Source organism: Ruditapes philippinarum, unplaced genomic scaffold, assembly GCF_026571515.1.
Source record: "Ruditapes philippinarum isolate M1 unplaced genomic scaffold, ASM2657151v2 ctg1239_1_1_1_1, whole genome shotgun sequence".
NCBI classification, from domain to species: domain Eukaryota; kingdom Metazoa; phylum Mollusca; class Bivalvia; order Venerida; family Veneridae; genus Ruditapes; species Ruditapes philippinarum.
The window spans coordinates 107,720-120,245 of NW_026866030.1; the positions used below are offsets into that span (position 1 = coordinate 107,720).

Below are 12,526 nucleotides of genomic sequence, written 5' to 3' on the forward strand. Positions count from 1 at the left end.
TTGATCGGAAACCGTTTTTGCTTACAAGGTCAATGTGACCTTGACCTTTGACCCCTTGACCCCAAAATCAATAGGGGTCATCTACTGGTCATGACCAATCACCATACCAAGTTTGAAGTTCCTAGGCCTAAGGTTCTTTAGTTATCACTCGGAAACCATTTGGTCTACGGACCGACGGACCGACGGACCGACGGACCGACAAGTGCAAAGCAATATACCCCCTTTTCTTCGAAATGGGGGCATAATAACAACAAAACCACTCTCAGGTTAATTTTGTTGATTCAGTTCTTTATTTACTAACATGCCCTTATGTTAACTAGTTATTCCATGACCTGGTCATGCGGGGGAATAATCTGTTCTGCGCATTCCCGAATATTGAGGCCCTTAATGGGTTATTTTAGATAGGTTTTACTTTTAATTCTTCTCAACGTTATCTCAGGAGACAATCGTAACATATTTTAATGATAAAAAGTAATTTTAAATTTCGTTTAAACAATATCTCGTTGTTGTCTTTTACAAAGAAATGCAAATTAAAAAACATATACGGAAACGGGTTACGCCCATGGGAGGAAACTCTACATGGAATGTACAAAAAATAGACTTTATGGCTTTTGCAACATGCTACATGATGACCAAAAGGAAACTGTATGAGAAAGAACAGAATTACATTTGAATATCAAAATGTGTCATACGTTTAAGGATCATTTAAGGATCATGAAGAATCAATACGTTAATTGAGTTAATAGTGTTAATTTCAATTACACCCCTACATACATTGGCCTCTTCTTAACAAGCATGACTGCCGTGTCTATTTTAGTGACATACTGGGTTTTTCCAGCATCTTAACTTTGCCATTCAATAGTCGTAGTTTCCTTTCTTAGTTTCAATTTAAGACTTCAAAAAATTTTGAAACACAATGTCCGGTAAATTGAGTTGTTTACACGATTTTTCCCTCTTTTAAGGCCCTACTTTAAAGACACTTTTCTACGGTTAAATGTATAATTTTATGTTTGATAAAGAAATGCTTACGTATATTAAGAACTCACAATTATTTGGGTAAAATTTCATTCTTTTTTATTATTTTAAATAAAAGTTACAGCGAAAAAACATCATATTTTGTCCGGTAATATGTAGGATCCCAGTACATACGGAGATGTTGTAGTGATCCCACTGTTACAGAGATAGGCAAAAACTATAATAGAAGTAAGATAATTTTCGTATTTTTATTAGGTTTTTGTCATTGACACCAATATTGTAAGGGTCATATTATATTGACAATTTTAACCCAGCTTTTCATAAGGAGGAAAACCTTATTATATGGTTAGCTTCTCCAAGCATTATTTACAACAGCAGTCTGCACATTAATGTAGAACCACAACCTTTAATTATTCTATAAGCCCTCTTATTAAAAAACTTAAAGTTATACTATGCTCATCTTCGAGTAAAATATTTTGATCGAAGAAATGTATTAAAACCTATTAAATTCTTACTGAATATGTCTAATTTGAATAAAAAATGTATAAAACTATGCATTGGAAGTCACATTCTCTATTATAGAACAAGTAAAGTTAGTCTTTTCTTAAAAAAACTGCCAGTTTTTTTAACGACACTATATATTAATATTGTGACCACCTATAGTATGAAGTGTGTTAAACATGACATATCAACTTTGTGTTAAGTCAAAACATGTTTGTTTCATATTTACAAAGAGACAATGAAGCAATTATTAATATTTTCTGATATCAAATTTGAGCATAGTATATCTTTAAGTCTTATGTGGGAGTCGACCCCACAGTAAGAAAGGCAAATGATTCAAAATAAGCAACCTTGACCAGCTAGTCAGAAAGGGAACCTATCATACATATTATCACATGAGTACAAATATTATGCATAGTTTATCACATATAAGCAAATATTGTACCAATTTTCTAGTATGAATTAAATACACTTACTCTCTGCACACTTCTTTCAGGTTTGTTTGAAAATTTCATCCCTTATTTTAACATTCATTAAACATATATTTCCAAATTTCAAAATCTATATCAATTATCATTCACAAAATATAGCAAATATTCTTAATATCCATTCATGGTCATGTCACATATTATTTTACTATTAGCACATAGCTCTCTTTTCTTTTTTTAACAAAGAAATAGTATACACTTTAACATGTCAACAAGTTCATATATTGACATTAACACCAATAGTTACATAGTCAATCAGAGATAATGTCCAGCCAGATTATGACACTGTAGCTTACATCACTAGTAGATATAGATTCTTATACAAATTGTAACACACAATACATGTATTACATGTATTATTACATTCAGCTAAGTCAGTCGATACTTCTATGACAATGGAAACACTTGCTTAAGCAATTGAGACATATTAAAATGTTACAATTTAAAATCCCAGTGTCACCTTTTGCAACTTCAACCAAATTCAATCACCCCTCACTGATGAATGCCTGCTTTTTACCAACCAGACTTAAAATCCCATATCACCTTTTTTGAACAAAAACCAAATTCTATCACTCACTAGTTCTACCATTCAGAAACATTTTAATTTGTTACAGAAAAGTACTGAGCAGGCACTTTGATGAAAGAAATATTTTTTTTTTTTTTTTACAGATTCTTAATACTGGTTGATTGTATAAGTTAACATACAATATTCAAAATCCAATTAGGTCATGTCACATGCCTTCTAAAATAGCGCTAATAAAACACCAGCTTAAAACGACAGTTTATAGACAGATATTGCGCAATATTGTAATCCATTCATAAATCAGGCAATCTTGCCATCTTATTGTCCGAAGTCTTTACTTTCTATTTGTCCTTTCTAGCGATCTTATTGTAAATCTTACTTGTCTTACTTCCTACTTTGTAACTTAAAAGATAGGTACTGCATATTGCATTCTGATTAAACACAATAATAAGTAATCAAGTTGTTCTTCTGTAAGCTATTTATAACAATTAGTAAAATACACTAATCATATGATCCACCTATGTACTTAAGTATCACATTACATCTTTTTAAAATAGTAAGTACTAATGTATACAATGTGAAACCAGCAACTGTGTATATAAAATGTCCCTTATACATACTGCAGATTATGTATTATAATATGAGCCAAGTGTTAACGCAATACCAACATATCTCGACAACTATTCAGCAAGAAGTTGTGATGTTGCTGCAATCAATTTTTATCCGGTTTCAAAATTTTGTACTTGAAAATGAACATTATCAGTAATAATCAAATCAAGGGTAGTTAATAATGTTATCACGTAATAACAAATCCATCTTACATTATGAAATAGACAAAATGGGGAAAAAAAGATGAAATTAGCATATTATAATATTTTGAAATATTCTGTCTAGACTAAGAAATAAAAAGAAAAAGAAAAATACAAACATCTAAATGTTCACTTCCTTTTTGCAAAAGCTAAGGTTAAGCACATTACTACTGTTTGAAAACAAAAAATTACTACAGTAGGCTCTGAAACATGCAGTAAACCGGAAATGATAAACCTTTGCTACCAGTATAGGACCAGGCCGGCCTGCTCATCTGAGCCGTCTGCCCAGGATCTATATTCGTAGAAACTCAATTTTTTATATTTTTGTAATGAAAATCCCTGAACTTTGAATGGACTGTTCTAAAATCAATGCAGGGCATATCCATTACCCAAATTCATCAGATTTAGGGTTTACCATTAAGGATTGTACAAAAGGATGTATTTTACCACGAAAGATGATAATCAAATATACTCAGTATTCACATAGTAAAGTATCATATTATATTTTGTAAAAAGCAGCTATATGTTATGTGTTTTGTTGGGTTTTACTGCACACCAACACAATTTAGGTCATAAGGCCCCAAAAAAAACAGAAAAGATGACTTTGGTTAACCCGGATTTTACTTACCTAAAGCAACACCGGGGGTCAAAAGCACCTCACCTGCTGGAGCTAACAGATGCATAGACTCCAGATATTCAAACCTATTTAGTCACTTCTTATGATTATGCACGGCAATTCTAATTCCTCAACTTTTAAAGGCAACCCCACAAGGGGGAGCTATAGGTTAAATTGACAGTACATGTAACTTATAGGTGACCTGTAATTTGTAGATTTATATTATTATAACTGCCCTCTTTATCCCTACATCCATGATTAGATATCAACTGATATCCTCATTGTTTCTACATACAGAGCAAGCCCGCCATATCACATGAATATAACCTGATAAAAGATGTCACCTATGTTAAACAACAGGTACTTAATGTATTTGAGTAATTGCAAGATTTAAATCAAAAGTAATCAAATATCAGTTTATAAATGAAACTGATAGGGGGTAATATCATGTGCTATTTAAGTATTTAAACTTTCATGCCTGAATTTTGTCTATATTCATATCCTCGATGTTTGCTTCCGAGAGTAAAAAAATAATAATATATATTAATATTTTTTGTAACTTTGTAACTAGTTTAATAAAAAAATGTTCATTTCCTGCAAAAACTGTTCAAAATATCTATAAATTTTAACAATCATGTAAACTTTCAGTGAAAATGGGTAACCCACTTCAATTTGTTTTTATTAATGATATTATATAAAGATTATAAATTTCATTCAGTGTGTATACGTCCTGTTTTAAAAGTAGCATACATAACATCAACTACATGTATATTGTATTTCAATAAGCTGTGATCCCAATAAAAATTTTGAATATCCAGTTAAAACGCTGTCTGGCAAATACGGTTTATTACGCCAGCAGTTCTTTCTACGGAAGCAAACTCGGGCTTAAGTTTTGTGGAGGGCATGGAATAAGGAGTTAACTTAAATGCCTATTTAAAATTGTCTAGTCTGTCTCAATTGACAAAGCTATATGCTGAAATTCACCTAATGTTTATTTACTATAAATTTAGAGTTACAAAAATATTAAAATCAAGGCAGTTTAAAAGTTGTTATCTTGTCACTTATTTATGGTACTGTTACTTTATTTTGCGACTCTTTTACATAAAAATTATGTTCCATGGTAATGTATATGATCCATTTTAAAGCTGCATCCTTACAGATGAGCCAAGATATTTCAAGCAATCAACTTTAAGAAAAATGTAATTAGATTTTGGAGAAAAATAAAAATTCCACAATTCAAAAAATAAATCACATGTTACATGCAACTGATGATGGATTCTGCAGTATTTATTAACATATTTCTACAGTGTGACAAATGCAGTAATGGCTATTTTTGAAAAAAAAAATTACCTATTTTTGGAAATTTTCATAGATTTTAATTGACATTTGCAATGTGTAAATTACTTTAAAGATAAATACCCTCTAAATGCTTCTTTGAAGGTTCAGTTGTCATTAAGCCTCCTGTAATAAATTACTGCTACATGTACTCCCTAAAAGTTGAAACTTCTCTATAAAATACAATTTTAAACAAACTACCAACATCCCCTTACAAGTTATATGCATTACATCATATCCTAGCCAGACAATTAAAGTCCTGAGGACAATAACAAGTGCTGGTGAGGCAAAAAAGGTCTCGATTTCAGTCTCCCTACCTACAGGTACATGTATCCTTTATTAAATAGCCAAGCCTCGACTTTTTTCTGCCTTTCCACTTTCTTTATACTATGTATATATTCCTACATAACTACATTCATTTTGGAAGGAAGGAGGGGGTCTATGGTCTGACACCATAAACAGAACTTTTGTTTGTTTGGCCTGACATAATTCTCGTTTTCATTGATGACAAGATGCAGTACAATTTAACAATTGTTTTGACTAATTAAGCTGAGGGTTTTACCCATGGCAGAACAATAACATACTTTAGATATATTTCCTATTCTCATTGCATTGATTGGTTAAAACCACAAAAAGTGTCAATAACATCAATTGTTTTTTAAATGAGTTATAAAAATACCACAAAATTTCAAGGATACACTTATCCTAAGTTATCAACTCAATGAAAAATTAAATACATATTTACTTTGTTTATCAGAGTCTGAATATTTCGTTAGTCCCTAACTATAGAAAGTTCATCCTCAAGCATTCAAATCTGAGAAGATTCCTTTAATGTTCAATGAAATTAAAATTTAATATCTGTTCAGTTTAATCCTACAATAAAGGATAAACAAGCAGAGCGCAGTTATCACTGTCGCAATTTATTTTAAGCTTGAGTCTCAATGATAAAAAAAACAAGAGCCCGGTTTGAGCCGGGTGATGCTCCCCGAATAGGTTTTGGACACAGGAAAGTACACCTCTTGTAGTTTCAGAGTTATGTCTGTGGAAAAAGTTCAAAGTGCAATAATTCCAAAATTAGGCAAGGCAGAGTTACAGTTCTTTGCACTGAACTTCTAATCACTGTGATCTATCAACCTACAAAGTTTCTTGATGATATCTCTTATGATTTCCGAGTTATGTCTAGGACAATTCAAAAAGTAAAAATAAACAAAGGGCAATAACTCCAGAATTAGGCAAGGTAGAGTTATGATTATTGTGCACTGCACATCTACCCATTGAGATTTATCTACCTACAAAGTTTCATGTTGATATCTCTTATAGTTTTACAGCTATGTCCTGGACAAGATTTTTCTAAAAGGGGAGATTATTCAAAAATAAGGCTTAACAGAGTTATGGTTCTTTTGCACTGCACCTCTACTCAATGAGATCTATTTACCTACAATGTTTCATGTTGATATCTCTTATAGTTTTAGAGTTATGCCCCGGACGAGAATTTTCTATAAGGGGAGATAATTAAAAAACCAGGCAAAACAGAGTTATGGTTCTTTGACACTGCACTCCCCATCAATGCCCTCTACCACTGTATGAAGTTTCAACAAATTATATCCAAGGGTTTTAAAGTTATATTCCTGACAAAGTTCAATTTCAAAGTATTAAAATAAACAAAGGGCAATAACTCCAAAATTAGTACAAAAAGAGTTATTGTTCTTATGCACTGCACATCTACCCATTGAGATCTATTAACCAACAAAGTTTCATGTTGATATCTCTTATAGTTTTAGAGTTATGCCCCGGACAAGATTTTTTTTTAAGGGGAGATAATTCAAAAACCGGGCAAAATAGAGTTATGGTTCTTTGACACTGCACTCCCCCTTGATGCCCTCTACCACTGTATGAAGTTTAAACAAATTATCTCCAAGGGTTTTCAAGTTATGTTCCGGACAAAGTTCTAAGTATTAAAATTAACAAAGGGCAATAACTCCAAAATTAGGATGAAAAGAGTTATTGTTCTTGTGCACTGCACATCTACCCATTGAGATCTATTCACCTACAAAGTTTCATGTTGATATCTCTTATAGTTTTAGAGTTATGCCCCGGACAAGATTTTTCTATAAGGGGAGATAATTCAAAAACCGGGCAAAATAGAGTTATGGTTCTTTGACACTGCACTCCCCCTTGATGCCCTCTACCACTGTATGAAGTTTCAACAAATTATCTCCAAGGGTTTTCAAGTTATGCTCCGGACAAGACAACGGACGGACAGACGGACAGACGGACGGACGGACAGACGGACGGACGGACAGACGGACAGACGGACAAAGCGCCGACTATATGCTCCCCCGAAATTTTTCGGGGAGCATAAAAAAGATAACAGCCTTGAAATGACTAATTGAAAAAAATACTTTTACTGAAGAACATACTTAAGTGTATTATTTTTTCTAAGCATTGATACAATTTATTTGGCAAAGAAACCACAAAATAATTACTAAGTGAGTGAAGGTGTGACTACTGATAATAAATACCGTTTAATTGGAATAAAAATGGAAACACATAAACTAATACAATGCACTGAGATTCAAGTGCAAATTCAAACTAAACCATGGCATGTCTTTAATATTATTACACTGTACTTCAAAACTCTTTTAGAGATGGACGGCTATGCATCAGTCATATCAACCCCCACCTCCCTCAACATGAAAGAGGAAGATATCAAATGACTTTCTTCTGCCCCAAAAACTGACAGGTGATTAAGGATATAACATTTATCTGTAATGCTAGGGTATTTGGTACAGATTTTACTTCCTAGTTATTGCCATGTAGCAAGTGTTGTACCTGAGATTTTCTGGTCTCAACTTACTACTGCCTATGTGTGGGGTAGCTTCTAGTGCTGCAAGGGCTGGTACATTATAACCTCATTCTAACCACATCTAAGACCTATAACATTATTTTCTGTCTCATCCTGCTTTTTTGAAAGAAAGGGGCCTCTGGCTTAAATTAAGGGAAAATATGCATCATTTTGGTAAATTATTTGAGAATTTTCAAATAGTTTAAAACCACCTTGTAAATGACATTTAAGTTCAATTCATACATGTATATTATTATACATGTACATATGTAGATTGTAGATATGAAAAAATCCTTTACCTGTAAATATCATCCTAACACTATCAAGCTAAATCTCTCTTTATCATTAATTCTCCAAACTGTTTATAAATTTTATATTACAATTTTTTAGATAAATCATGAATGTTAAAAACAATAACAATCATGTGGTTATGAGTCAGAAAGATAAGTAACCCTAAGCAATGAATGGTCTAAAATAATAACCAATAAATGCATTGGAACTAACAAATGTTCTTTGAGTCAAGAGATACCATATATATGATATTTTTTTTTGGCAAGTATCTAATTTTTGCTATATTTTGCACAAAATATATATGTTAAAAGTTAACCAGATTCACAAGTTCTTGTATTAGGAGGACTAATCCTACATTAGTTTAATCATAAATTTTACATGTTGTATTACAACTATCAAATACACTGAACCAATATACATTGTACATTGTATAAATATTAGGTATTCCATATTATTGAGCATTTAATGTTTTGAAAATACACAATGACACAATAAGTGAAAATGTGGCCGTGAAAATGTGTTTTTATTTGTTTGTTTTACCGATTGTCAAAAAAAGCTAATTTAATTAATACATGTGTACAAGCACTGAGGTAGCTTGACATGTTAACAATAAGGTGAAAAAAACAATACCAAATACTTACAAATAGGAAACTTTAAAAACAAAATTTAACATCACTGTCTTAAATAGAGTGATGTCGCTTTGTCAGCAGGAAAAAAATGCAAAAACAGACAACAGTCTTATAAATTTATTTGGCATGAATATGTTGACCCATTTTAAAAATGCCAGCGTCTGTGCAGAATAGGAAAATGCAGTTTATGGTTGGAAAAAAATATTGCCAAATTATAGGCAAATAATTCTAATTTGCTGGACTAGCTTTGAGATATTTATACTTCTTAAACTTCTTCAAGTTCATTAAAAATTTTATTATAAGCACAAAAATTTTGAATCAATAATACTGTATCATCACAGTCATCATAATATATGAAATATACACCTTTGTCTTTTTCTCAAAGTTCTGCCAAATGCATAATTATAGTTCATAGACTAAACACTGGTACGAACACGACCAGGTACGAAAAACACAATGACATTAAAATATTTCAATATAAAACACTGAAATTATACAAACCCTATTGAGAGACATGACGCTTAGAACGTTTCCACATCAATAATTTATTATGATACACATTAAACATAACATAAGCAGGAAGTTAATACACTACTCTGCGTCATTTTTCTTCCTTATATTTTTGGACGATGATCCGATCTATTTACTTTCGGTTACCGCATTGAGTTGAGTGTAAATGCCAGTATACGGTATTTCAATCCGTTTTTTAATGTTCCAAGGTACAGTTTTTAGCTTGATAAAATTTACCATGTATTACTTACCATGGATTTCATGTAATATAAATCCGTAATTGGAACATAGTGTGGCATAAAGTTTTTGAATTATTCGTCCGTCGTTAACGATACCTAGATCTTTAGATCAAAAGTCAGGTCAAACTTGGGCTTCATGGTCTAAACCAAAGGGACCCGGCACAGTGATAGTCTAGAAAAAAAAATAAAGTTTATATATACTATACAGTATATTACATATAAACTATATATTTTTTTCTAGAATTACTTTTTTACACCATGCAAACATTGTGCCGGGTCCCTATGGTCTAAACTGGCCAGCTGTATACTATAGATGTGTTCAGGTTTTGAAGCTGCATGCCGCCAGATAAGCCAAAATACATGTATTTAAAGAAAATCAATCTTAAAAAAAATGCACTAGTAAAAATTTTAAGAATAATAAATGATTCAAGATTCAAGTAATAATTAACATGTTATGAGCGATTAATGACTCATTTTGCAATACATTGTATTTACACGTAGTAACGACTTTTTTTTTATTTTGACCCCTTTTTAGTAATTTACGTGCACTGTAATTAAGCGCCGTTTGCAATGTGTAAATTCACATATCTTTGTCCACTTCACAATATTTAAATTCTTTTTTATACATAATATTATATATTTTGAATATTTTCAAAATTTGCATGAATCTTAATGTACCAGTTTGAATTATGTTCTCGTAATCAAATTACCACTGTCTTTGTTGTTGTTGGGGTCCACTGTGTACTGTGGCCCACAGCACGGCCGTTTTTTTAACGTGCAATGCAGGGTTTTCACAGAATATCTAAACCATATGGCAAATGTTTTGTTTGGCATGTAGACGTCGTAAACACATACACACACGCGCGCGCACATGCCGCTCACCGCGCGCACACAAGAGACCAACACAATTCTTTGTATATATAATACGAAAGGGTCTGATAAGTATTTGTTTGTTGGAGTTCAAGTCACATCGGCACTGTAAAGGTTATACATTGTGGCGGTGCCTCAATTGGTGCATTATTTTAGCACGAATATATAAGCTAGCTGGATAGCTACATCTCATGAACAATTCTATAATGTCCCTGACCAACTATATGGTGAGTATTTTGGGGTCCCAATGCCCCCTTTACGTGACATCGACCCAAAACAAGTCTGTTCGTTGCACAATTTTAGGACATTTATTCAAAGTTTGGTGTTCTGCAATTGAAACTTGCCAAATCACCACGGACGCCATGGATGGTCAATAATTGTAGGACATGTACAATTACGTACATACAGTATACTGGAACACGCGGAGATCATTATAATAATGTACTTGTAGATTACACGTAGTTCCATCGTTAGGCACGTATGCGGGAGGGAATTTCGTTGCAACAGACGATTTGAACATTTTGTACATGCGGTATTCTGGTTCACGGAGATCATTTCATGGACGTCTTACACGTCTGCGGGATGCTCATTGCAACACCCGAATCACTAACTTAGCCATTCAAGTTTTATCCTTTGCAGAGAAACTCACGTGAAATATATGTAGCTAAATATACATACAAATCTGTTATTCTTAGAAACAAAATTACAATTTCACTCGGGAGTCTGTGGAAAAGTAAAGCTACGAACGCTTTTTTTTTAAAGTATTTTAAAATAAAACTTTGTTTTAAAGTGTGAAATATGTTTTTCAGATGTTTTGTGTATGTAAATGTACAAGACATGACGTTTTGATTTATTGATTTAGTATTTTTATTCTCTTTTGTAAGAGAATTTTATGTCTAAAACGTTATTTTTTTTAAGAGAATTTTATGTCATAAACGTTATTACACCGTTATCTAAATACTCGTACATGTATACGGAGAAATTTATGTAGTAAACGTTTTCTCACTTAAAACCTTGTACGTATTTATACAAGTATAATATAAGTGTGTGAAGTTATAAGCAAATGTCTTTGTAGATTGATGTGATATAATGTTGTTCAAGAAGTTGCATATGAAATTATTACCAAAGAGTTACGACGATGCCAACGCATTGGTGGAGAAAGAGAGCCCCACTATTCTTTGAAAGTCGTTGCTAAAAATTAATAAGTACAATAAAACAAACCATAACATTGTATTTGTCTTGTTTTATTTACCATATCAACAATATGTTAATATGACAATCAATTTTGTTTTTGTTGAAAGTATTTTCTTAGGTAGTGTTTCTTACACACAATTTATTCGTACATGTATTTATATGTACATGTATATATTTTTCAAATGATCGTAACATGATCGTAAATATTTTTTTAACAAACAAACAGAAAATAATTTAGGTATGTTAGCAAGCTAAAACTCAAATTAATAAATCACATAACTCTCACCTTTATTATATTTGTTCAACAATTTGAACATTTAGCATTCATTGTACATGTAAAAAAGTCCATCTACTTAATTTAATTTAAAATTAGATCTACTAAATCTACAGAAACTGTGCTTCTTAACACAGTCGTACTATTTCTTGAGTGATAATCTTTTAAGTAATTGATGATAATTCATTTTTGAAAGTTTGTAATTTTTTAACATTATGGAAAATAAAAATCAATTAAGCAATGGATTTTCCACTTTGATGAAACTGAAAGCATGACTGTACTAAGAGGAAAACCAGAAAAATACTAGTATATTCTTAACATTAGACACCTTGGTCCTATAACATGAAACTACTTGTGAGTATATAAGATCTTTTATAGAGGTTATAAACACATCTTATGTCTTATATATCAGTCAATAAATTAAAGT

General features: G+C 31.9%; 1 protein-coding gene across 1 annotated transcript in view; it reads right to left on the bottom strand.

Annotated features, from left to right (window-relative positions):
* LOC132731056 (stAR-related lipid transfer protein 3-like) overlaps positions 1 to 2,444 on the bottom strand; it is a 41,779-nt gene extending 39,335 nt beyond the window's left edge. Inside the window, exon 1 of the mRNA XM_060717166.1 lies at positions 1,953 to 2,444. Within this exon, the coding sequence (XP_060573149.1) occupies positions 1,953 to 1,991 (39 nt within the window). The 5' untranslated portion in view covers positions 1,992 to 2,444. The remainder of the gene's footprint in view (positions 1 to 1,952) is intronic.
* Positions 2,445 to 12,526: the final 10,082 nt, after the last annotated feature.